Source organism: Lagenorhynchus albirostris, chromosome 11 (genome assembly GCF_949774975.1).
Source record: "Lagenorhynchus albirostris chromosome 11, mLagAlb1.1, whole genome shotgun sequence".
Classification (NCBI taxonomy): Eukaryota; Metazoa; Chordata; class Mammalia; order Artiodactyla; family Delphinidae; genus Lagenorhynchus; species Lagenorhynchus albirostris.
The window spans coordinates 3,914,251-3,940,973 of NC_083105.1; the positions used below are offsets into that span (position 1 = coordinate 3,914,251).

Consider the following 26,723-nt stretch of genomic DNA (forward strand, 5'->3'; position numbering starts at 1 on the left):
CGCCTCCGGGCCGGGAGCTCTGGGGCGGCGCCGTCCGAGAGAGGCCTGAACGCCCCGGACCCAGACCCGGACAACCGAACTCCTGGGCTGGACTGCTGGGGGCTTTGGTTTGCCCCCAGGGCGACCCCGTCCTCGCCGCACCGCGCAAGGGGACCCCGCGGCCCCCCCGGCCGAGCCCCTGCCGCGCCCGAGTCCCACAGGATCCCCGGCCCGAGCCGCCCGCCACGCCTGAGCACCCCGACGGTGCCCCCTCACCCAGAGCTGCCGCGACGCTCCGGCCGACGCGCCTCCGTCCCGGGTTTAAACGCGCCGCGGCGCGCTGCGGGCTGCTCATTGGCCGGTTTGAAAGGCCGCGGCGCCCGGTGCATCCTGGGGTTTGTAGTCGGAGTCACGGAAGAGGAGCGCGGCGCGCGTGCGCACGCTTCCAAGCTCTTTGCTTGCCAGAGGTCCGCCGCGGACCTGCGGTGAACCCGCAGCGTGGGGCAGGGTTCCCTAGAGCTCGCGTGGTGTCACCGCAGTCTCGGCATCAGGACAGCTACACGTTGCAAGGGACATGGTTCTGATCCCAGCTCTTCATCCCTAAGTAAAAATCAAATTCCTATCGTAGGGTGTTGACGTGGCGACCAAACAGAATAGGTGCATCTACCTGCTTTGTAAAGCGTTACGGGTCAGTTCTTAATAGCTTAAGAAGGCCCGTCCCTGCCCCGAGGAGCGCCCGGGGGGCTCTGGGTGACCAGACATCCTAGTTTAGAACCCCTGGACCAGGAGAACCCGTCTAGGGCCTGAGCACGGCCTGCCCTCTGCAACCCCTTTAGGCTTAGTCCTGGCATCCCTGACACCTCGTTTCTATCTGGGGGCTCCCTCTGCAGCCTTCAGCCTCGCTCTTTGCCTCCGCCTCCACTGCATTCTGATGTGCTAGTCTCCCCCCTCTCCTCCCTGAGCCTCTGTCCATGGCTCCTTTCTGAGCTCCATCATCTGCTCAGGATCCTGCTTAAGTGGAGAAGAAAGATGGGGCCAGACAGACCCAGGTGCAAATCCCAGCTGCAGGTATTGGTCAAGAGCCTTTGCGTTGCAAGTTACAGAAAACCAGCTTCAAGTTGGCTTCAGAAAAATAATTTATTAGCTTGAGGAACAGGGAAGTCCAGGAATGGCCCTGGCTGCTGGCCTGGAAGGAGAGAGGGGCTTGAAGGAGGGTCCTGGGTCGGATTGTCCCCCCAGCGGCCTCTCTGGGTCCCGCTCAGCTTCCAGCAGGCTGCCTTTGTTGGGCCCACTGGCCTGGGAGCTCCACGCTTCCCTCGGCCTGCCAGGGCCTCCTGAAGACAGCGGCCAGGTTGGTGTGGCCTGTGCTCAGTCCATGGTCCCAAGGCCTGGGTTTGCCTGACTCACGACTACAGGGCCACCACGGCAGGAGCCCAGAGGGTCCTAGATGCGAGGGCTGTTGGCCCAGTTGTCAGGTCCCCACAGCCCTGTGGGTGCCTGCTGGGGGCGAGGGTCCCCAAACACCCACTCCCGATGCTCTTCCCCCTGTATCACGGCAGCACGTATTACGTGCTTAGTAAACACACCAATTGTTAACAAGTTGTTGCTGCTATATCTTCATCCATCTCTTCTCTTGGTCTCCTCCTCTCTTCTATCAATGGCCTACCCACTGTAGATTTGTTTCTTCCTTTCCCCAGTAGATTCTGCTTCATTTTTTAATGCACTCATTCAAGGGGTCATTCACCAGTCATGGGTTCACTGTGCTGTCCCTGATCTGAGGAGGTAACAGCTGGGGAGAAAGGTGCAATAGCAAGGGCTGTGGGGCACCAGCCTGCAGTGGGAGAGCAGAGGCCTTCCTGGAGGAGGAACCAGGGTTCCTGCTTCCCTGGCCACGTTGTGTCTTGCTTGGAACCAGGAGCCGGGAGGGCAGACGGGGCGTGGGCAGGCTCTGTCAGGGGAACTGGCAGGAGGGGACAGCTCAGGATGGGAAGGCAGGCTTTCCCTTGGGTTGTGTCCCTAGCTCCTGGGGATGAACAGCCCCTCTCTTGAAATCCCATTGTAATTACTCTGTTCTTGACTCACTGCCCAACCCCACACCCAAATTCAAGGAGAAGCCTGTCTCCCCAGGACCCAGCCCAGGCCTGACAAATAGAAGATGCCCACCCAGCAACAGTTAGTCAAAGGAACCGATTAACTAATTTATTTTAATCCCAGGAATTTGTCTAGTCGATTTGCAGGTGTCTGCTGTCTCCCAGGAGACCTGCCCCCCCCCGTGAGTCTCTAGCTAATTTCAGTTTGCACTGAAGGAACCTGAGAAACATCTATGGGCTGGTATCGCCCCTCACAGCATGGCCGAGTCGGCACGTTCTCCCGAGACCTGCAGCGTGCGGGGGTGGGGTTGGTGGGGCGTCAGGGCCAGGTTACCGATGGGGAAGGAGACCGAGGTAGCATTTATAAAACGGTCTCAGATCTTGTTCAAGCCACATCACAACGCTTTGGTTTTTGCCACAGCAAGGCAACCTCTGAGCTCGATCCTCACACCCCAGATAGCACACCACCAGCTCAGTGAGTGTGCATTCCTATAATTAAAGGCATGGCTGACAAAGGAAACCAGGTACCCAAGGCCCCTTTATGAAGTCCAGCTTAGAATAAAGAGAAAACAAGCCCAAACCAGCGCCACCGAAGCCCGGGGAGAAGCTTGAGGACATCTCTGCAGAGACAGCAGAAGGGCCGAGGCCCCAGGCAGCAAGATGGGGGTCCCTCTCCCAGGAAGCACAGGGGCCTGGGGTGAATGTCCCCAGGGCCTCCGCTAGCTGTGACCCTGGGCAAGTCACTCCCCCGCATTGGTACCCTCACCCAAAAGGTCGGACAACAGAACCTGCCTGGAATACAGGGAGGAAGACAGAATGAAGGGGTTTATCCCAGGGGCAGCCCAGGCTGCGGGGGAGGGGTGCCCCCAGGGGCTGCATAGGAGACTCCCCTCCCCCAGCTGAGCCCAGCACCAACCCTTCCGACCCCTGACCGACCAGAAGGTATAAGGGTCCCCTGGGAAAATACAATTTGCAAGGCAAGTGGAACAGCGGTCCCCACCTCAGCTCTGACTGCTTAGAACTGCACCCTGGCCCTTAACGAGGATTAGAAGATTCAGAATCATGTTGAGAATTGATTTCTGTCCCCTCTTCCTGTAACGCTGCTGGTTATTTCTGTCCCCTCTTCCTGTAACGCTGCTGGTTACAGGGCTTCACGCCTTACAGGCCCAATCAACAGGCTCCAGCTACTTGTAGTCCTGCGAAGCCAGTGTGGCCGCTGGTCTGACGGCCCGGGAGCCTCCGCGGGCAGGCGGCCAGGCCTCACCGCAGGAGGTGGACGGCGGCCGCCCTGCGGATGAGCCTTGCAGTCAGTGGGGAGTTGGGCTTCAAGGCGTCTCGCTCCATCAGAAGGCTCCTGGGGAAACAGAGACGGGCTCTGTGTTGGAACCTCCTAGAATGTGGGGGGCGGGTGGTCCTGCCACCCCAAGGCAGGACACAGGCGGCACGGGCTGGGGCCCGAGTGGCAGAGAGCAAGATGCTCCCCTTCCCCAGTGGTGGAGGGAGGGGTCGGCATCACGGCAGAGGGGACTAGAGGGACAAAGGCCCAGAGGCAGGACGCCAGGGGTGGGGACCAGAGGGAAGGGGGGCGGAGATGTGAGGATGAGACTGCGTGGACTCCGGAGCCCCGCGTGCTCGCACTGGCCCAGGACCTCCGGTGTTCAAAGAGCCTCCGGACAATGCTCCCGCACAGCGATGCCTGCACAGCGATGCCCACGTGCAGAAAATGTCAGGGCGAGCACAGCCCCGCGGCTCGTCTGCCCCAGGAACTCGGGGCCCATCCTCCCACCATACAGAATGCTGGGACCAGTGGAGAGAGCACGACTGTGGGGATCGGCGGGAGAGCCACGCCTGAGGATGTTCCAGGAAAGCGAGCGGCAGAAGAGATGGTGTGGGAAAAACCTCTTTCAACAAAGAGAGAGTCATTTAAGGCAAAGACCCCAAACAATTGACAACAGCGATTCTGTGCGCTGAGGGTGCGGTTAAGGGGCCGGGGCCTGGCACTTGGGGCAGGGACACCATGGCAGGGGGCTGAGCTTTTCCACCTTGGACGGGAGGGGAGCCGAGCCGTGTGTGGATGGCAGGAGGGCACCAGGAGGGGGCGTGCCTGTCACCCCGACAGCAGCAGGTTCCCCTCGCACTCCCAGGGGCAGACCCCCTACTGCGCCCCCCGCCCCCCAGCGTGGACTTCGTCACCCCGCCCGTGTGCTGGCCCCAGCTCCCCTGCTCAAGCCCACACCCTCCTCTCTGTCCAAAGGGCCCCACCCTCCCTGCCCAGTTGCCAGAGGTGCCACACCAGGCCTGGAGCTCCCCAAGCGGCTCCACCACTAGAGAAATGCGTGAGGTTTTGCACGTGGCCACGGAGGGGGACAGCGAGGGGCATGTGTCCAGGGTGCTCCAGGGTTTGACCATTTCCAGCCTGTCCATCCAGACTCAGGTGTGACACAGCGTCCACACCTGTTTCACCAGCACCTGCACCGCTCGCTTTGGAACGGTCGTCGGGGCAGCCGGGCCCTGCCCACCGTGGGCCGGCCGTGCCTGTGCTTGGACACTGGCGCTTTCCACCTGACCTCTAACCTCGAGCGCCCAGCAGGGGCCTCCCGGGCCCCACAGTGCAGCCTGGACTTGCAGTGGCAGCTTCGCTGGGCCTCACGACACCCCTCCTGCCCACCCGGCACCCCTTGGCTCCCCTCTTTCCCCTCGGCGTTCCAGGAGGGTCTAAGGGATGGGGGGGTCACATCTCCCCCCAGGAGCATAGGGGCTGGTGCAGGTCGAGGTGAATGGGGTGTGGGACAGCGAAGGCTGCCGGCGATGGCTGGCTTCACGGGTAGAGCTTTCTTCTTGGGGTGCCCCTACCCTGACACCCCCAATCCTCCAGCCACACCCCTCCTCCTAACCAGATCACCCCTGGCCTGGTTAAACTCGCTTGGTTTCAGGCCTCCCCGAGGGTGTCACCTCCACCAGGCACCCTCCCCCTCCTAACCCCCACCCACTCATCACAGCGTCTTGGGCAGTACGCCCGCCCTCGTGGCAGTTTTACACATATTTGTGGCATTGGTTGCCTCGTGTCAGTTCCCACAGGAGAGGTAAGCTCCGTGCAGCCTGGGCCTGGGTCTCCTGCCCGCCCCCGCCCCCCCGCCCCTGGCACCCAGCACAGGTAGGAGAATGTGACATGCAGCCTGGGCCTGGGTCTCCTGCCCACCACCACCCCCCGCCCCTGGCACCCAGCACAGGTAGGAGAATGTGAGCTGAGACCCGAAGGGTCGGTAGGCGTCGGCAGGTGCAAGAGAAGAAAGGATGTCCCAGGCAGAGGGTGTGGCACGTGCAAAGGCCCAGGGGCCTGAAAGAGTAACTGCAGCTCACTGTGGCCAGAAATGAGGAGTGGGCTGGGAGGGCAGGAGGGGGGGCCTGGGGGTGGGGGTGGTCAGATCCTTTGGTCAAGTTGAAGACGCTCACAGGGGGAGAACCAGGCACCCCCGTAGCCTTGCATCTCTGCCTCAGAGGTGGGCACCACCTTGGGCCAAGGGAGGCGGGAGCCTCTGGGCACCTGGAAGCCTGTGGGGAGACCCCCGAGTGAGACGGGGCTGTGCTCGGGGTCGTTCCCAGCTGGGCTTCGGGACCAGAACGAGGAACTCACCGGGCCACGTTCTTGTGGATGCCGGACGAGCAGTTTAAGGCCGCGTGAATCAGTAACTGGTTGAAGACGTCTCTCTGAAAGGTCAAGTGGGCACGTGAGGCTCTGTGACGTGGGACGAGGTATAGGGACGCCTGCCCCCTCCCCACTGCAGGCTAGCCTGTTCTCAGGGACAAGCTTACTGGGGGATGTGAATGACAAGGACTCTCCCACACTGTGGGCGCCAACACCGCGGAGACAGAGGCCGTGGGGCACAGGGGCTCCCGGACTGGCCCTTGCACCGCAGCTGCTGGCTCACCTGGGCGTTGCTGCCTCCGATCTGGACAATCCGGTGGCGGATGGGCAGGAGCAGTTCCACCACACCGTCGGGGTTCCCGCTCTGGGCCTCCACCAGGGCCTGGCACAAGGGCAGCCCCACATCGCGGGCCAGGAGGTGCTGGTGGTTCTCCCCCGGGGACCTGTCAGCCAAGAGGGTGCCCCCAGCGTCCTGCAGGGCCTCGTGCTGCCCCCCCCCCCACTCAGGCGCCTGAGGAGGAGGCTGTCTCCTCCTCAGTCCAGCATCCCTGGCTCCGTGCCTGACACAGTAGGTGCTTTGATCAGGTGACCTGACAGAGGACAAGCCGCCGGGGAGGGGAGAGAACTGGGCTCTAAACTCAGTTCAACTGCGACGTGGCCTTGGGTGGATGCCCCACGCCTGGCCTCGGTTTGCTCATCTGTAAGGTGGGAGTAGCAGTGCCGCCCTCGCAGGGCAATGCAGGTGAAGGCTGGCACTGGAGTCGGCGCCGGCCCCTGGAGTGAACAGCTGTGGCAGGCTTTGTCTTCCCGTTGCCCTCAGGTGGCGGTCGATCTGGGTCGTGAGGGCCGGGGGCCTGAAGCTACGTCCCCAGCCAAAGCCCCCAGTTCATGCAGTTCAGCCCTGGGAGGAGGGGCAGGGCAAGCGGCCGTGGGTGGCCACCCTCCCCCAGGCACCCGGGACAAACCACCAGGGTTCATGGGTCCCACAGTTCTAGCCCTACAGGCAGGAGATGAGGGCTGGCTGCCTCCTTGGTGGCCTGTGCTGTGCAGAGCCCGCTTCCCTGGACTCTCTCTGGCCCCCGCTGTGATTGGAACCAGCTCAGGAACTGTGCTGGGTGTGTGTCACCGCGTCACTGCCCCTCACTCTCCTACCAGCCTGTCCCAGCAGATGAGGAAACAGGCTCACATCAGAGAGCTGGGGCCCTGTAAGCGGCGGGTGTCTCTGGTTCCAGGGCCTCACGGCATCCCCTGTGCATGACGCTGCCATTGAGGCCTAGGGGATGGAGAGGCTGCTCTGTGTCCTGGGGGAGCCAACTATACCCTCGCAGGGCACACCCTGCGGGGACGCACGCCCGGGCGGGGGGTGGGGAGTGGACACCTGGGGGCACACACTTGCGGGGGATGCACACCTATGAGGACAAACACCCAGGAGGCGCACACCTGCGAGAAGCCCTCCACGGGCGTCTGTGTGGCTGTACCCACCAGTGGGGCCTCCAGCCCCCCAGTCGGGCAGGGGTGGCATGAGCAGCCCCCCAGGGCCCTCTCAGCAGGGCGGGGGTCCCCCCGGTGGCCCCGGGCCCTCCACGTACTCGCTGGCATCCCGCAGGGTGGTCAGCAGCTCCTGCGTGGTCCGGGAGTCCCCAGCGCCCAGGGACGCCATCAGCAAGTGCGCATCGTTGAAGAGGAGGATGTGGTCGCGGCTGTGCTTCTGGGTCACGGACAGGACATCTTGCCACCGCTCACCCACAGACACCCCTGGGGACACGGGAGGACACCCGCAGGCCTGGCATGAGCGCTGTGCGCACGGGCCTCTGGCACCCACGGGCGGCTCCAGGTGAGGAGGCCGGGTGACGCTGGCAGGCGGTGTCTGGCCTCGGGCTTAGGCTTTGGGGGCCGGTTTATATTAACTTTGTTTAATCATAAAGGTGGCAGACGGGTAAGGTAGAAAGCAAAAAAAAAAAAAAAAAAAAAAAAAAGCTATGGAAGGGTATTAAATGAGGTCTCTGGACCCTTTGACAAACCCCAAACCACTTCAAAAATTCTTCCCGTGGTTCTCACTGGGCAGGCACCTGACACAGCACAGCACAGCGGAATTCATAAGAAGCATCCTTCGGCCTTTGGGTCCGGATCTCCAGCTCTGGACAGTCCCTCCTCTGCTCCGCTCTCCACCACCGCCTCCCGCCTCCTGTCCCTCCCGCTCCTGCAACTTTTACCCGAGTTTTCCTACTGCTCCTAGCGGGCTCTTCCCGTGACCTTTGTTGCCCTTGACTTCCGTTTCTCCGCCTGTCAGTTGGACGCGGCTCTGAAGTCTCCACTCTGCATGCTGAGGGAGCAAGTGGCCTTCCTCTTCCCTCCACCGGCCCCGAGGCACCCACACCGTGCCTCCCAGCCTCCAGGCTGGGCCCCTCCTCCGGCGAATTCAGGGGGGCCCAGGCTGCGCCTCCACAGGCAAAGGGTCAACAGGACTCAACTGCCCCCAGGCCCCCCCCCCGCCACCGAGTTCCGATGGTTTTGGCCGGACAGAGACACAGGCCTCCACCAGCCTGGGTTCCGGTGTCCAGGCCTTATCACCTGGATAGCCGTGAGAGCCCCTCACTGTTCTCCCAGCTCCTCACGGATGCCCCGGCCTCCAGCCCGGCCTCCCCTGGCTCAGCCCCCCTGCTGGACAGAGCCTGGCCAGCCCTGCCCCGCGGGCTCCCCGCAGACCCGGATGAAAGCCACACTCTTCACCCTCCCTCCCCAGCTCTCAGCCTCCTCTGCTCCTCTGAGCGCACGGACCCCACACTCCGTCACTCATCCCCATAACAGGCCACTGGCTTCTGTGTCCTGGGGGCTTCAGATAGGCTGCTTCCCACCTGTAACATCCTGTCCCGCCGCCACCCGGCAAAACCCTACGTTCCCTTCCATGGCTCACGTTTCACCTCCTCTAGGAAGCCTTCCCAGAGTCCCCGGAAACAGCCAGTCCTGCCCGGGCCTTATCCCCACTGACCCAGGCCCTACAGTGGGTACAGGTTTGGCTCTGCTGAGCCTGGGGGAGGGGGGAGAGCTATCTGGTACCACAGTGGTTGGCCATAAGCCTTCCGTAGCCCTCAGGGCTATGGGCAACCCCATCCAGGCTCCCTGAGGAGCACTGCATGACACTGTCGGGAAAACTCTCCCTCTGAAATCCCAGGGAGCTGAGAAACTGAGGTGGCACCCACGGACAGGTGGCCAGGCGCCACCCGCGCCACGCAGGCCTGGCAGGTAGGCTGCGGGAATGGCAGGTGCCAGCAGGACTCGGAGCCTGGGGCCCACACACCGAGGAGCGGAGGGAACTGGGAGAAAGGGCAGCGGTGGCCTGGCCCAGCGGCCTCAGGCCAGCTGGAAGGCAGCCTCAGGGCTGGTACCCGAAGCCGCGCCGTCCCGGGACCGGGAGCAGGCCCTGAGAAGCTCGCTAGTGAGCTCCTGCCGGCCTGAGCCCAGGCCGTGGCACCGTCCCCTTGTCGGGTGGGAGGAGAAGAGCCAGAGGAGAAGGCCCAGACCGGGTACCTTCCATCTGCAGCCGGTAGAGCATGGAGCAGCTGTCCACCACGTCCAGCATTGCGCCGCTGCCCCGCAGGCTGGGGAGGATCTGGAAGACAAGAGCAGGCAGGGGATGAGGGGCTGCAGGGACGGCCAGAGCCCAGCCCCCTGCGCTGTGCATAGGGCCTGGGCAGAGCCAGCCCTCAGCCAACAGGAGCCACTGCCAGCGTCCCCTCCACCCCAGCTCTCAGGGCCACTCCCCTCTCCGAGGGCCTGGGCCGCTCCAGCTGCCCAAGGGACACTGGACGGACTTGAGAAAGAGCCCGCCGCACTGGCACCTGGGGGAGCACCCGCCGAGCCTTGGCATCTGCCACCTCCTGCCCCCAGCCCTGGTCTATGGCGGCAGAGAATCATCTCGCCCGACCACGATTCCACATTCGGCTGGTCTACGTCTCACGGCACACAGCTCTCGTCACCCTTCACTCTTTACTACGAAATCCCGACAACTCGAGAGGATGACTTATAGGAAACTTTACTGAGTGTTTTTCTCTGGGGTTTAGATCCTCAAATTACAAGCATTTTTGTGACCCCAGGCTCTGCTATTAAGCCCATGGTGGGGTCCCCAGCAGTTGCAAGTTAGGCTTTTTTTTTCCCTCTTAAACCTACCTAGGGGGTGGAGGGAGGGGGAATAGGGAGTTAGTGTTTAGTAGGCCAGGAGTTTCTGTTTGGAAAGATGAAAAAGTTCCAGAAATGGATGGTGGTGGTGGCTGCACCACCATGTGAATATACTTAATGCTACAGAACCATACACTCAAAACTGGTTAAAACGGTAAAAGACGGTATGTATATTTTACTACAGAAAAAAAAAATTCTTGGGGGGCTTCCCTGGTGGCTCAGTGGTTAAGAATCCACCTGCCAATGCACGGGACATGGGTTCGATCCCTGGTCCAGGAAGATCCCGCATGCCGCGGAGCAACTAAGCCCGTGCGCCACGACTACTGAGCCTGCACTCTAGAGCCTGCGAACCACAACTACTGAGCCCACGTGGTGCAACTACTGAAGCCCACGTGCCTAGAGCCTGTGCTCCGCAACAAGAGAAGCCACCGCAATGAGAAGCCCGCGCACCGCAATGAAGAGTAGCCCCCGCTCGCTGCAACTAGAGAAAGCCTGCACACAACAACAAAGACCTTTCTTTGAAAAAGAAAGGTCTTCTTTTAGAAAAAGAACATACAAATACATTTTAAAATAAAATAAAATAAAATGACTGGAGGGAAGCCTGAGATTTCAGAGATGACCAAATGAGATGTGCAATCTACCAACGCCCACGGGCAAAGTGTCAAATCCCATTCTGGGTTTTGACACCACTCTGCGAGAGAATCGATGCCGGGAGGTCTTACACAATAGCTGTGCTCTCGCTCCAGCTGTGGGTCTGGCTGGGGTAACACTGACTGGCTCAAAGATCTGTTAGAGACTGAAGGGTAAATCGCTGCAGTAAACCGAATCGGGTGCAAGTGTGGACTTACGTGGTCATCATAAATGGTCAATGCGGCCTCGTATTCGCCCTGGAAAAATGAAGTTCCGGGATTAACACGTGGAGGAGGTGAAATGTGATGCTGAGACATGAATTGCAAATGACCTCGACAGAGCCCCCGCCCCACAGCCGTGGTGGGTCTCAGGATGGGAGGAGAGGAACCCACCTCTGCCCCAGCCCTTCGCTCCCCTGTGTAGAAGACACAGCAGCAGCTCCTGCCGCTAAGGGAGCCCTTTCTGCGAAAGCATTATTCTTCCTATGAAGTGCTTGTCAAGCGGCTGCCAGCTTTTTCATGTGTTTCTTCTAGGACTGTTTTTCCCTTTATTTTCCTTACTGCCCAGTTGGGTTCACTGCTTTCTTGGAGACACTGTATCACTGCATTCTGCCTGTCATTACAGGGTCCTCACCTTCCAAGCATTTCTCTTTGGACATTTAGGGAGCTTCTAGATTTTCTCTACGATAAACTGTAAGACAAACCCTTATAAATGGGACCCAGTGGTGGAATCACTGGGGTCAAGGGTGTCCCCACACCCTCACTGCCACTGGGGCAAAGCATTCGGAGGGTCCCATGGTTCGTTCAGCTACGTCCGTGAGGTGGGAGCCTAGCAGTCCACTACAGCGGCAGGCGCTCGGGCTACCCTGTCTCCACAAATGGCACACGATACACATGATTTCCAAGTCCAGACAGTGCAGAATACCTAAAGTAGTTTAAGCCTGAAAAGCTATTTGAAAACATGAGTGCTCTGCTGCATCAGGACACCTTTGAAATGTGCAATCACACCGTACTGCTCCACAGGATACAAAGTACAGCAAAAGGTAGAAAAATATTTCTTTCCTTGGACATCTTTATAGGATAAGACAGCCGGTCATCTTACCTTTTCAATCAGATATAAAGCCCAGTGCCAATAATTGTGACAAGCGAGCATATCAGAGTCCTGGGGAAAGAACGAGAGAATGAGGGAAAAATCTGACAGCCTGTTGGGGGGGAGGCGGGAAGCAGCTGCTGTTCTGTGCCAATGCAGAGCGCCACAGCTCTGAACGCAGGAAACGCTTCCCGGGCACCCGCCCTGGCCGGCCTGTGCCGGCGAGTCCACGTCCCATCTTCCCCTTTGGCTCTGAGCCTCGGCGAGTGGCGTGCCGGAATTTTCCGAGGATGCTGAGGCTGCGGCAGGCTGGCATCTTAGACCCAGAGCGAGAAGGCAGGAGAACCAAAGCCTCACCTTCCTTGGGTGTGGAGCGGAGAAAATGAATAAGTCTATCCGAACGGCTGCAGAGGCCCACTGCGTCCAAACAGTGCAATGCATCCAGTAAAACCCTACGGATCAGTGAGCCCAGGGCCAAACTCCCTGCAGGTCCTGTCAGAGCCCACAGAATAAGGGGAATGGGGTGACATCTAGATGGCTGCAGCTGGTACGCTTTTGGCCCTACCATGAACACTAGCCCACGGGGCTGCGGCTGACACTTCCTTCTCTGCCTGGATACCACCTCCCATCTCCTGGAAGGGAACTGACAATGCCTCCTCCACGGCCCACGTCTACCTGGCACCTGTATTTGAGGGTGACAACCCACCCAACTCCCCTCTCCCTTACAGGCCACTGTAGGCCTTGGCGCCTTTGCTTAAGCTGATCCTACATCTCCCTGTCCTCTGCCTAGCAAACACCTACTCACCCTGCAATACTCAGCTCATATGTTGCCTCCTCCAGGAAGCCTTCCCTGACTGTTTCTCCCTCAAGCCGAGTTGGGTGGGATGCCTCCTCTGGGTTTCCAATCCCCAAGAATGCCCCTGGCATGGTGCGGTCATGCGCTGCTAGGGAACTGCTCGCTCCACTTGACGGGCCTTTTGAGGACAGAGAGGTCTGGGTGGGACTCTCAGTGGGGTCCCCAGGGAGGGGCACAGCCAAATGCCTGGGGCAGGTGCTGGAGGAGGAGGAAAGGGAGCCCCAGGCCACATCGTCCACCCCAGGGCTGTGCAGCCAGGCCAGAGGCTGGCAGGAGCCACTGCAGGGACGTGTGCAGGCATCAGGGGACGAGCGCCTGCTGGAGATGGCCCCAGCCACCTCGGGCTGCCTGTTACCGTTGGACTAACACCGATGGGGACTCCTTCGGGGCAAGGGCTTCGCAGTTGTTGCGGTGGCAGGTTTTCAGGTAAGGAAACCGAGGCTCAGAGGGACCACGGTCTCGTCCTGGGGTGGAGCCAGGCCTCAAGCACCCAGGCCCAGGAAAATCACAGTCTGGGGGCAGGAAGTAAGTGGAATACAAATGACCTGGCCCTGGCCACGCCTCCGCGGCCTCCCCCTCAGAGGACGCGGCAACTCTGCGCTCCCTCCACCCAGACTCAGCACCTGCAGGGGGAGCCCAAGGACAAGGGCCCGACCCACACTGTACCCCCACCCCCACCCAGGGCCTAGCTCGTGCCCAGCATTCGGGGATCCTTAAAAAGATCTGGGGGCTTCCCTGGTGGCGCAGTGGTTGAGAATCCGCCTGCCGACGCAAGGGACGCGGTTTCCATCCCTGGTCCGGGAACATCCCACATGCCGCGGAGCAACTAAGCCCGTGTGCCACAACTACTGAGCCTGAGCTCTGGAGCCCGCGAGCCACAACTACTGAAGCCCGCACACCTGGAGCCTGTGCTCTGCAACAAGCCACCGCAATGAGAAGCCCGGGCACCGCAACGAAGAGTGGCCCCTGCTTGCTGCAACTAAGGAAAGCCCACACGCGGCAACAAAGACCCAACGCAGCTGAAGAAAAAAAAAGATCTGAGTGTGAATCTAATGAAATTATAGTTCTCAAAGCTTCTCTTACACCAGTTCGCCGGCTCTACTTAATACCCCTCTCGGAGAAGCCAGGAATCTGCCTTCTTGTAAATTACTTCTCGCTGGCCTGTCCTAGGCCAGGGAGCTGCTGGGAGGAACTGAGGTGACCATGCCAGTCCCCTGTTCCCTGACTGGTTCCTGGTCTCTCCGTGGTTTGCTCAATCACTGAGCACCTGCTGCCCGGTGCCAGGCCCTGGCAGAGACTCACTGTCTTGGCCGGCGGTGCCCTGGGAACCCCACCATAGCACAGAGAAGGGCAGAGCAGCAGACCGCACCTGGACAGGTAGCCAGGCTGTAGGCCAGAGACACACTCAAGGACCACAGGCGCATGCAGAGGGAGGGCCACAGCAGCTGGGCGCAGGCGGGCGCTGGGGGTGGGAGCAGGGAGGCCCCTGGGTGTTAAGGCCCCAGGAGAGGGTCTGGAAGGGCTTGAGGGGTCTGGATGGCATCCACGCTGCTGCCTCTCCAGGGCCCTGAGCCCCGCACACCAGCCCCATCGGTAGTGGCTGGGCCGTCGTCCCTCCCATCAAGCCGTGGCTGCACCGTGTGCTCCCTGAGGACGCTCTGTGGTTCTGGGGTCTGTGTCCAGTCCGCTGGCCGGTGAGCTCACAGTTTTCACCCCTGCTGGGCTCTCGTTTCCCCTTTCTCATCCATTCCCTCTACAACCTCAGGCCACAACCAGTTCTAGAAACACCTTCAAAACATCAGCGGATGTCGGAAAGCCATGCGGTTCCCAGGGGATTCGGTGGCTTGACAGAAACGCCTCCAAGTGGAAGATGAGTTCTCCCCAGAACTAAGCCATGCCTTGTACCTCCATCCGTTAATCCCTGGCTTAACTTGGGGGAACATATAGAATTTTCCAGGCAGGTGGGCAGACACGAATCGTACCTTCCAGTGGGTTTCTGAGCGCTGCATGAACTCCAATCCATCCTGGACCTCTGCTTTCATCTCATGAATATGGGCGATGGTGTGCACCGACCACGCGTCCATCGGGTTAATAGACAAAGCCTACGTGGCGGGGGTGTGGGGGTTGGGTGGGGGACAAGTTGAGATAACATGGGTGAGTCAGGCTGCCCGGTGACGAGGCGTCCCCAAGCCGTGCCGGGGCACGAGGGGCCTGGGCAAGCAAGGGGCCTGGGCTCTGCCTCAAAATAACGACCCCAAGGACCGGCCCGTTGACCAAACACCAGATGCTGCCGGAGAGGGTATCACTGCCCATTTCACAGATGAGGAGACTAAGGTTCAGAGAGGCTAAGTGACTTGCCCGGGCCCACACAGTTGGGTGGCACTGGGGTCTCTCCAAAGCAGGGGCTCATCCAACCCCCTGGCCCCCAGCCGCCTGCATACAGCTGAGTCGCTGCCCAGTTTCCCCTGCAGTGGGAAGTAAGGCCGCCTTCCTCTCGCAACTGCCGTGGAGGCCAGTGGACACCAAGTGTGTGCGCTCCAGGGGCTCTCGGCTGCCCCTCCGACTAGCACACATGCAAGGACCACACACATGCAAGGACCACATGTGTGGCTTTCCGGGCTCGTTCTGGTATCACTGCTAGGAACAACAAGAGCCGCTCCGATGACCCTTGGACTTGACGGTGATGACACGGCAGGCGGGACACGAGGTCCGACTCCCATCTCACGGCGGGTAGTTTAGCTCATGGCTACGGAGCGCCTACCGATCCTGGCACAGAGCAGTAAGCCGGGGCTCACCACGGGCCTGTGGACCATCCACACGAGCCCAGGTCCTCCACACCTGATCACGGGGTCCCCCCAGCCCTGCCACCTCAGGCGCCCACGCCTTTCACAGAAGCAGAACTGGGAAAGCCCAGCACCTTCACCCCTGGCCTGGCACCTGCTGCGGGGTCTATGCTGGCAGGTGGTCCCCAGCAAGCCCCACCTCCCTGCTGCAGCCCTGACTTGCATGGGCCCAACCAGTCCACGTGGGGACACAGAGAAAGGCCACATCTGTAGGGAACGACGGGCAGCCCGGGGCAGAACCCTGCAGGGCCAGGACCCTTCAGGAGACCCCAGGGGCGCAGCTGAGCAGGCTGAAGGGACCTGCTAAGCGTGCTGCGGAAGGCAGAGGCTCAGGGCAGCAGGGCCGCTCTCATCCCCCTGCTGGGATTAAGCTCCCCCCTCGCTGAGGGGTTCCTGACCGGCTCCCTCCCAAGGTTCCCTGGGACAGAGTCTACAAGGCCAGAGCGATCCGGCCCTGCCTGCCCCCAGACTTTGCTCCCAGCACCCGGCCCGCCCACCTCCGCCCTAAGTCTCAGTCTATCAAGTGCTCTGTGACCCTGAACTCGCTGCGGCTCTCCTTCCCCGACAGCTGCCCTTCGCTCTTCCTGCCCTGGGCGTTCAGCCTGCGGACAAGGCCCACGCGTCACCACCGTGAGGCGTCTCCAGACTCCAGTGGAGCCTGTGCAGCCCACCCTCGCTCTCCTAGAGGCCTGGCCTTGCCCAGTAACTGTCTGTGGTGGGCTGGTGCTGGGGTCAGAGTGTGGGCGCCTGAAGGAGAAGGGGCGTGAAGGGAGCAGAGCGGGGCACCCCACGCCACCGCTTCCTGCTCCTGGCGGGTGTGAACCTGCACCTTTTGGTCACCCTCTGACTTCTTGAACCATCCTGCCAGCCCTCAGGTGCCCACATAGACGGCACCCAGAGGGAGGGCCCAGCTGCCAAGGTCTCCAGGGGACCCTTCCTACAGCTGGCCCCCTGGATGGTGGTGCCTGGTCACCCAGATTGCCGTGAAGCCCCCGTGCCCCTCGACGGCCTGACTCAGGGCTAAAGCACAGACCCCATCATCCTACTGTCAAATCTGGGCTCTATTCTATAAGTAGAGTGGTTGTCAGAGACCCCACAGGCCCTGTGGGCCCCCGGAGGGTGCCGGCTGTCTCCCAGGGAGGGGTGCTGGGAGCCAACTAGGGCAAAGACTCGGGGGGAGAGCCCTGGCTGGGTGCTGGGGAGCAGGTCTGTCCAGGCAGCAAGAAGGACTGTGCTCAGGTGGCCTGGGTGACCGTGGCTCTGCCTTCTGTGAGCTGTGTGGCCACGGCCTTGGCCTCTCCGGGCCTGGTCGCCCTCCTCTGGGCAATCAAGAGTTCAGTGCCCCGCTGCAGAGGATCGAGCCGACCGGAGCGGCGCATACACTGAGTGCCGGCCCTGAGCCAGGCACGGGAGTGGTTGTCACCCCCTTGTGCGTGGCGGCCCCTCCCTGGGACTCAGTTTCCACTCCCGCGACAGGAGGAGCTGGAGAGGGACTCTGAGAGCCAGAGATGCTGAGGCTCCCGGGCCTGCGAGCGAGGGACGTCCACCCTGCCAGCCAGCCCATCTCCACCAGCACGGAAGGAGCGGCCCGGGCCGGCAGGAAGCGCTTAGCATCCCACCCTGTTCTGCACCCTTGGCCGCTGCCCCCTCCGGATGGGGGCGGTGCTCAAGAGAAGGGCTGGCCAGCAGGACCCCAACGCCAGGTCAGGGCCCACTGGAAGCAGTCTGATGAAATAAAATTTATATCTTAAGGCAGGACAAGAAAAGTTAAACATTAAGTTCTCTCTCTGGGTTTGTTTGGGCCTCCTCCCTCCCTCCCTGATGTGCATGTACGTGTGTTACACATCCATCAGTGCTCCTCAGAGATGGGAGCACCTGCCGGACTGTAAACATCAATTCTTCCCTTTTTTCTGATGCTAGCAATGTAAGTTCTTAAAAGAACGCGTTCTTCCCCCGCTCTGTAGGGGGTCATGGTGACTCGCTGCTGGCTCTCTCCGTGCTCATCTGGACTATGTATCCTTGGTGACCTCTACATAAAACATCAGGATGTCATTTTGATGTACGATCCTTTGTCTCCAAAAGGTAGATGACTATGACTGTGCCTTTGAGTTCTAACAGGCTGAACAGTTCTCAGAACTTTCTGAGAATCTGCTTCCTGGGTTACAATCCTCAGTTTCGCTCGAATAAAATTCCCCTTTTTTTTTTCTTAACTTGACAGTTCATTGAATTTTCGGCGACAAGCCTCACTCATCACTCATCTGTCAGCTCCTGGAGGCTTGGTGAAGTCAGTGACACTTAGACACGTGAGGTCTCAGGTGGGAGAAGTGACGTTGATACTCGCTTCCCCACTTACAAAGTCTGGGTCCAGCAGCGCAAACTGTGGGCCCTGGAGATACGGAGCTGGGGGCGTGCAGAGCTGCCACTCCGTGTGACCCTAAGCAAGAGGGGTGGACGGAACCTCCCTGGGCCTCATTTGCCTTCATGGCCTGGGTGGGGAGTTTCCTGAGCAAGGCGGCTTTGCAAACCCAGGGTGGGGAAAAGGGGAGGGAGCTGCCCTCTCTGTTAACAAGAGCCCTCCTGGTAGGAAGCGAGGTCCTGAGTGGGTGGGGTGCAGCGTGCCTGGCGTGCTCTCCTCCACCTGACCCCACTCCACAAGGGCTCAGGCATCTCAGGAAGGGCCCACTTACCTCTTTGGCGAGCTTTTCCGCCCGATCGTAGAAGTTGGTTTCCATCAGGCCGAAAGAATAGATGCCTTTCACGTAGCTGAAAACAGAAGAAAATTATTTTTAAAAAAAGTGCACTTGGGCATCCCTGGTGGCGCAGTGGTTGACAGTCTGCCTGCTAATGCAGGGGACGCGGGTTCGGGCCCTGGTCTGGAAGGATCCCCCGTGCCACGGAGCGGCTGGGCCCGTGAGCCATGGCTGCTGAGCCTGCGCGTCCGGAGCCTGTGCTCCGCAACGGGAGAGGCCACATCAGTGAGAGGCCCGCGCAACGCGATGAGGAGTGGTCCCCGCTGGCCACGGCTGGAGAGGGCCCTCGCGCGGAGACGGGGACCCATCGCAGCCATAAATAAATAAATAGATAAATAAAAAGCCAAGCATTTGAAGCCCTTTAAAAAAAAAAAAAAAGTGCACTAGAACCGTTCAACCCTCAACATGACCCATGTCGGTCAAACTGTGTCTCCCCCAAAATGGTACGTTTAAACACATGCCCTAACTTGGAATTAGAGTCTCTGCAGACCATCATCAAGCTCACGTTAAGATGAGGTCATCCTGGATTAGGGTGGGCCCTACATCCAATGACTGATGTCCTCATAAGAGAAAGGAGAAGGAGGAAGGCTTGGACACAGACACACATGGACACACACACAAAGGACAGTCACGTGGAGACGAAGGCAGAGACTGCAGTGATTTCAGACTTGCCAGTCCCCAGTCACAGGAGCCAATTCCTTAAAACAAATACCTTCCCCCGCCACCCCACCCCACCCCCCTCCATATATATATGTAAATAGTATAGATATAGATACAGATATACACACCCTATTGGTTCTGTTCTCTGGAAAACCCTGACTAATACAGCTCTTCAATCTATTAGTCCACTTGACCTTCACAACGATCCTATGACTAAAATGCAACGGAGGTGATCATGTGTGGTGGCCCCTAGGGCTGTTCATGGTTATTCCAGGCCTCCCTCTCCTCCCAGCCCAAAGTAGAGTTGCACTTCCTGGCCCCCTGTGAGTGGGTGACTGGATTTGACCAGTGGCTCGGGAGCTGCAGGGCACACCCTTCACTCTGAGCACTAATGCCATTGTGAGTCCCCCAGGAGAGCTCTTTCCCTCTTAGCAGCTGGTGTATCCCGAGAGCAGTTACTTCATCAGCTGGGATCCTGGAGGGCGACAGTGGCAGGGGTGTGGAGCCTCAGCTCTCCTATGATGGACAGTGAGAAACTAACCTTTGTTGTAATAAGCTTCGGAGAAAAAGATCTAGAGGATGTTTGTTACTGTGGCAAAAATTATCTTGTGCTGACTGATACATAATAGTACTACCTCATTCCCAGGACGGGATAAAGATCAGATGAAGACGTGAAGCCTTTTCACTTTTTTTTTTTTTGGCCGATCTTCGTGGCTTGCAGGATCTTAGTTCCCCGACCGGGGGTTGAACCCGCACCCCCTGCGATGGAAGTGTGAAGTTCCAACCACTAGGTCATCAGGGAAGTCCCAACTTTTCACTGTAAAGAACTAGGAAATAACAACAGTAGTCTCACTAGTTTTAGGGCAGGGCCAGGAGAGTTGCCACGTTTTCAGGGCAGAGGAGAGAGACTAAGAAACAGAAACGATGTGATTTCCTGCTAGCACTTACCTGCTAAGGGGGATGTCGGGTGTCCAGAAGGGATAAATTCGAGCCACAGAATCTCTCATCTGTTCCTGGTAGCCCAGGTAAAAATAGGTATCGTGGGAAAATTTCAGGGCCAACATGTCTGTCGGGTAGTCCTGGAGAATCTGTTCCCACAGCTCACAGGCTTTCGGAAGGTTCCTGGAAGCCAAGAGAAGTTTCTCAGCAACACTGAACACAGTTCACACACAAGGAGTGGAAAAGGCTTAATTTCTTGCAGTGTCACAGCCTGCACTGAACTGGTTAAAAGATATGTGTAAGTCTCTACGTTAGGCTGTGGCTCAGAAAATTGAAGAGCTTCAGTGGGAAGTTTTACTCTCTAATTCAAGAAAAGAAAAAAAAAAAAAAACTAGTTTAAGAAGTTACCAAAGACAATTTCACCTGAGACTGTGAACCAGCTTCAGGAAGGCTGAGAGGTGGAATTCCACCCCTCTGCTGACATCCGCACCCACTTGCCAGACACACCAGGACAGAACTCTCTCTGTCACTGCTTCAGAACGCCTGTAGCATCAGCTCAGGTCACCCAGCTCTGCGGGCATCTCTCCCGCCCAAGCAGACACAGGGGCTGTCCTGGGAGCAGGCACCAGGGTCAGGACTCCCACACACAGGGGGACGGACAGCCGCAGGAACGACAGATGCTCACAGGTGTGTGAGTGCCAGGGCCATAAGGGCGACGGTCTTCTTCTTTCTCCTATCTCTTATCTATTTCTGTACTGTGGTCCTACTATTTTTGTAATGAAAATAATAACCAATTTATTTAACGAAACACAATAAGTTGCTTTGCATTCTAACCTGGGAGTCCTAACCAACCACGTCCTCATTCAGCAGTCAGCTGAGGACAGAGCAGTAGGCAGGATGCGATTCTCAATAAGGCGGGCACGGGAGTCAGGGTGAGAATCCCCCCGAGGCCCCCTCCGCACGGCGCAGGGGCAGCCCGTGGCATCGCCCAGTGTGGCCTCAGAGAGCCAGCCCCTGGGCCAGGAGGCCCCTCACCCCTTGGCAAAGGTCTCTACTGCAGACACGTGCAGCCGTTCCCGCCGCGTCAGGGTCTGAGTTTTGGAAATCTCCACCATCGTCTTCACAGCCAGGTCCAGCTCCTTGTCCAGCCTCACGGAGCTTCCGGTGCCAATCAGAATGAGGCCATTAGCGATGGCATGGCCCAGGGCTGGCGAAAGGTGGGGAAATAGCTGGTGATTCAGACGGTCCCACCCAGCCCAGCCCAGCCCCGCATGTGAAATAAACACCCAACGTCCCAAGAGGGGCAAGCCAGGTGGCCGGTCGGGTGTGTCCCCACCGACAGCCCGGAACTCAGCTCCTCACCAGGCACGTGGAGGGCATTCTGGGGAGTGCCAACGTGTGGAGCCCCTGCGGCCCCCTCACCAGGTGAACTGGTTAGGGGCTGCCTACGGGCTCCTCCGGAGCCCCACCTGCTTCCCTCGCAGCTGCTACTGTCACTACCAGCAGCACAGGGCCTCCCAAGGGCCACCCGGTAGATGCTGTCGGGGGGCTGGTCCCCAGAGGAGAGAAACCGTGATCCTGTCTTGGCTGTTCTCATTCGCTGAGAGCTCGGGGGCCGAGGAAGATGGGGGTGTGCCTTGTGGCCCTTGTAGCAGCCTTGCTGCAGGTGTGCTGGCCCCCAGGTCTTACCTGGGCTTCCCAGCCCCAACCTTGACAGAGGAAGGGTATCAGCTGGCGTTTGGAACTCAGTCTTTGGCCCAGGCTTGGGATCTAGGACCCAACCACAGTGCCAGGACCACCCACGTGGCCCCTGCTTCTGACCTGGGGCCAGGGTCTGCTCGGAGAACCTGAGCCCACGCCTGCACACTGGCTCCCGTGACAGCTCCCTTCATCCCCTATTCTGCGCCCCTTGCCCTCACTGGGACCTGGCCACAGTGGGGCTCCCTGCTGCCCTCCCGTCCTCAGCCCTTCTGCCCAGCCCAGAGCCTCACCCACACTGGGCCACCCTCCTGGGGTTCCAGAGTGCACTGGGCTGACCCCGCCCGCGTGCCTGCCACGCACACGGCTCGCCTGTGATGGCAGCCTGTCACCAGGTCGGCCCTCCCCGTCACAGCTGCTGTGGGCTTGGCCTCGCTAGTGCCCAGAGAGGCTGCAGTGGCCAGTTCTTGTGTTCCGAGGGGTCCAGGCTTTGGACTGAGACAGGCTTGTCTGATCCCAGCGCCCCAACTACCAGCTGGGTGGCTTTGGGTATATTTCTTACTCTCTACTCTCTCTGAATCTCAGTTTCCTCATATGAGAACTGGGATCAGTGTCTTAAGGAGAACGTTTGAAAGACACCTTCTATAGAACCTGGCATCTTTATGGGAGCAGCTGTTATTCCAAGCACAGTGGTGGCTAGCACCTTCCTCCCTCCCAACCTGGTCACTGCCACCAGCCCTGCCCTCCCCAACCCAGCTGAGTCCTGCGGTCAGGGAAACAGTGAGGGGCTGGACTTGTGACACGGGGCTCCTCAACCCAGGGAAAGCATCACTCACCGAAGGTCGGATCTGCTGCTTTGAGCTTTGACAGGCAGCCCTCAATGCCACCAAGACTCTGGTCATTGGTCCATTTTACGTACTGAAATTTAAAAGATTCAACAAAGCTGTCCCCAAGGAGTTTTTAGTTCATGTAAATGAAGGCTTGTTTCTAAACCTTGATTTTTTTTTTTTCTTTCTAGAACACTGGTATTTTCTGGACCTTGGCTCAAAGAAAACATAACTGGGTTGATTTCATATGAAGAGGCTGAATACACGGAACTCAAGGCACATTTTCTAAGGCTGGTGAGGCCACCATTTCCAAAAAAGAAACATCTAAAGGAAGGCTCTTCCTGACAGGTGACCTGCCCACAGTGTCGGCCTCGTCAGCCCCAAGAGGGGCCTCGACACTGGGTATCAAAATAGGAAACTTGCTACTTCCTATTCATTCCTTTAAAAAAGAATCACAGTAAACATTCATGACAGAAAGGAAGAGGCATGAAAGCCAAAAGATCAAAAATATACTTCATCTCATCTCATTATCATTTTTGACAATTTGGTGTATTTGTTTCTAGTCTTTTTTTAATGCCTAATTTTTTAAGATAAATTTATTTATTTTTGGCTGCGTTGGGTCTTCATTGCTGCGTGTGGGATTCTCAACCACTGCGCCACCAGGGAAGCCCCTAATTTTTTAAAAAATATTTATTTATTTATTGTCTGTGTCGGGTCTTAGTTGTGGCATGCGGGATATTTCGTTGTGGCAGGCGGGCTTCTCTCTTGTTGTGGCGCGTGGGCTTTGTTGCCCCGTGGCATGTGGGATCTTAGTTCCCCGCCCAGGGATTGAACCAGCGTCTCCTGCATTGCAAGACAGATTCTTAATCACTGGACCACCAGGGAAGTCCCAGCAAACACATTTTAAATGAAAAATACCTGACCCAGGTCTTAATTTTTACAAATCCTAAAACCATAATAAAGCATTAGATTTTAGAATGTGCCCTGTCAGTTGTCCAACTTACATCTACACAGAATTAGCACATGTATTTTAACAAGACACAAGGGAGCCGGCACAGAGACGCAGACGCACAGCAGGGGCGGGGGGAGAGGTGGGGTGGCTGCCACTGCACTGGGGAACTTTCCCTGCGACAAACTGTGCTCTGCAGAGGCCAGAAGTTGCGGGAAGGGGAAAACAGACAAAGAGCTCAAATGCACACAGTGGAGGCCCTTGGCAAGCTGACGGCATTTCCCCAGTAGTTTCTTGTATGGCCCTTATGTTTCTAGAGGCTTCCTTGGCCCTTATGCTGCATGGACAGAATCAGTAGGTAGCGATTTCACCGCCCTTGAAAAAGCCCAGCTCTAGTTTTCCATCAGTGTGTCTAGACCTAGGTGCATCCTGCCGCTCTAACTCACTGCAAAGGTCAGCTCAGCTCTCTGGACCTCAGTTTCCCCACCTGTCAAGCAAAGTATTTGGACCTTACCTCTGAGACTCCCCTAGTTCTAAGACTATAGGCCTTCACTGGTGTTAGAAATGACTGGTAATACGGTGGAAGGTCGTAGAACAGCCATAGGTGGGAGCAGTATATTCACAGATTAGCCCCAGGAGTGGGGCCCCATGCCTTAAACGGAGGAGCCCCATACCAAACCCTCAGCACCCTCACAGGCCAACGCCTGCCACTGGGGGGACCTCTCAGCCATGCCCTGGGCAGGCAGAACTGTTCCCGCGCCCTGGGGGTACAGGTACACGGATTCTGTTGCAGTCGATTTCTCAAGTCTGCGTGCGGTTTAAGAAGCATCCACCACTTTCTGAGACATTGACTGTGGGGCTTTGGAGCGGCCTGAGCCATCGGTCCTGTGCAAGGATGCTTCAAAGCATTATGAAGAACGTTCAGGTCCCCGGGAAGCCCTAATATACTCAAGTTTACCAGGAGATTCGGGCAGGAATGGGGTTAACGGGCTGCATTGCTTATAAAATCAGGATAAAGATGTAAAGTTTTGAAAGCTTCGAGTCCCGTGCCTGCTCACGTCATCCCTGACCAGCTTTACTTGGAGAGCACATCAGCTGACAGGCAGTTTGGCTGTAAACTCAAGCAAGCTGTGTTAGCTGGGAGCTACGGCATCACTGTGCACGCGTGGAAGTACCATTTCCTTGTGGCACGAATAAATGCAGCTGTAAGATGCACCCAAAAAAATGTTTTTAATGAAAATAAAAACCATTCACCAATTTAAGAAACCTCCCCCTGGACCGTTACAGAAGGGGCCACCACTCCTCTCCACGGGCATACCTGGGTCAGGGTGGCATCAAACAGCCTGCAGGCCTCGTTGCTTGGGGTTGAGAGAGGGAGCCCGGCATCCTTCCAAGCCTACACACAGCAAGAAGGGGTCTTATTCCATGTAGCCCTCCAAGCAAACACACACGATCCCCAACCCGCAAGCACCGAAGATGCTAATGTCTGTCATCCTGCAGGTATGGGCTTCCCATAAGACCCATCCTTGTGGGGCAGGCACAGACTCCCAGACTTCTCAGACGGTGCAGTGTGGAGAGAGCTGAGGCCTGGGTGGGACAGATCCTGACACAATCCCAGGGCCCTCTAAGTAGCTGAGTGCCCTCAGGCAACGTCCTCCCTCTGACCCCTGTCTGGCCCCTCTGTGAAATGGGGCACTGGAGGATACATGGGGTGACTGTAAAGTGTCTGCCAGGGAGCAGACGCTCAGTAAGGGGGAGTCCCTGATCAGGCGGCAGGGAGGTCTGCCAGGACAGAAGAAGGGCTAGCGCTGGAGGGCAAAACCAGGAGGGTGGTCCTGCCACCTGGCTGGCAAGGTGCCAACCACCAAGACAATTCCTCTCATCTCCCCACTTTACCAGATAGTTCAGACCTTCAGGAAACATCCCCAACTAACTGAACTGTTTAGTGTAATCGCTGTGTCGGTGTCTTGCCAGGGGCGCAGACAGGCGACTCCCCGGTATGGAGAAATGACCTTTACTCCGGCCAGCCCAGCGGGCGGCTCCTCGGAGTGGCTGTGCGTAGGTCCCCTCGCTCCTCTGAACGCCCCTTCCTCAAGTGCAAAATGGGTCCAGGCTCCCTGCCCCCGCGGGTCCCGTGGGAGACCCTCACTAACGCCCAGCGTCCCCGCTGTGTCGCGCCGGGGTTAAGCTTTTTAGGAGGACCTGGGGTCTCCGTGGGGCGGGGCCCCGCGCCGCAGATTTTCCGGAGGCGGGGGTCACAGTAGGGTCCTCTGGTCCCTTCCGTGCGCCCAGAAAGCGTGCCCGTCTCTCGGGGTCCGTGTCCCCGCCGGACCCCTGGCAGGGCTGATCCCGCCACTCCCGGGGTCGTGGGGCCGCGGGGAACCCGGGCGGGGACGGCCTCCGCGTACCTGGCAGTCGCGCAGGGGCGCGGTCGCGGCCATGGTGCTGGGTCGGTGTCAGGGTCGCGGGCTGCGCGCGCCGCCGCGGGCTTCCGGGTTGGGGGCAGGGAGTCGAGTCCCGGCGGCGAGGCGGGGCGGCCCCCGCTCTCCGCTCGCTCACTGGTCCGCTTCGGACACACCCACCTCTCCGGGCCGGGTCCCCAGGCGGACCCCTCCGGCTCTCTTCTCCGGGGCTGCGGGAACCCGAGTCGGCGTGAGGCGAGCAGCTTTGGTGTGCGCCCCCGCCTCCCCCATCAGACTGGGAGCCTGGGGCGGAAGGGCCAGAGGGCGGGCCGGGAGATTCCTCCCTTTGGGGACCCTCTGGGAGGCGACTGCAGAGTCCCCTGGGAGGCAGAGGAGCCCTGGGACAGCGGTCGCTTTCAAGCTCTAAGTGTCCCACTCGAAAGCCACGCGCGCGCGTGCAGACATTCACAGAGGTCATTTTGACCTGTGGTCGGGCCTTGCCCTGCACCCTCTCCAGGGCAGAGATTGGAGTGGCGGGTAGGGAGAGTGTCTTTTTGTGTTTTTTTTAACATCTTTATTGGGGTATAATTGCTTTACAATGGTGTGTTAGTTTCTGCTTTATAACAAAGTGAATCAGTTATACATATACATGTGTTCCCATATCTCTTCCCTCTTGCGTCTCCCTCCCTCCCACCCTCCCTATCCCACCCCTCCAGGCGGTCACAAAGCACCGAGCTGATATCCCTGTGCTATGCGGCTGCTTCCCACTAGCTATCTACCTTACGTTTGGTAGTGTATATATGTCCATGCCTCTCTCTCGCTTTGTCACAGCTCACCCTTCCCCCTCCCCATATCCTCAAGTCCGTTCTCCAGTAGGTCTGTGTCTTTATTCCTGCGTGCCCATCATCGGATGAATGGATAAAGAAGATGTGGCACATATATACAACGGACTATTACTCAGCTATAAAAAGAAACGAAATTGAGCTATATGTAATGAGGTGGATAGACCTAGAGTCTGTCATACAGAGTGAAGTAAGTCAGAAAGAGAAAGACAAATACCGTATGCTAACACATATATATATGGAATTTAAGAAAAAAAAATGTCATGCAGAACCTAGTGGTAAGACAGGGAGAGTGTCTTTGAGACCAAAAAAATGTGAGGTGACATTTTCCCTCCCCTTCCCCTCAC

At 58.4% G+C, this 26,723-nt stretch overlaps 1 protein-coding gene across 2 annotated transcripts; it reads right to left on the reverse strand.

Moving 5' to 3' along the window:
• Positions 1-2,163: 2,163 nt before the first annotated feature.
• On the reverse strand, positions 2,164-26,194 carry TTC38 (tetratricopeptide repeat domain 38). 2 transcript variants are annotated; one of them, XM_060165135.1, is made up of 14 exons: positions 25,541-26,194; positions 24,451-24,528; positions 22,193-22,274; positions 20,694-20,865; positions 19,668-19,841; positions 17,997-18,072; positions 14,449-14,568; positions 11,623-11,682; positions 10,740-10,778; positions 9,244-9,325; positions 7,305-7,470; positions 5,999-6,158; positions 5,704-5,777; positions 2,164-3,423 (listed from the first exon to the last, which is right to left on the reverse strand). In XM_060165135.1, exons 1-14 carry the CDS (start codon positions 25,571-25,573, stop codon positions 3,330-3,332), a joined length of 1,410 nt encoding a protein of 469 aa, XP_060021118.1. In that variant the 5' UTR covers positions 25,574-26,194; the 3' UTR covers positions 2,164-3,329. The 2 variants fall into 2 exon arrangements, with proteins under 2 accessions (XP_060021118.1, XP_060021119.1); XM_060165136.1 differs by lacking the exons at positions 2,164-3,423; positions 5,704-5,777 and having other exon boundaries at positions 6,026-6,575.
• Positions 26,195-26,723: the final 529 nt, after the last annotated feature.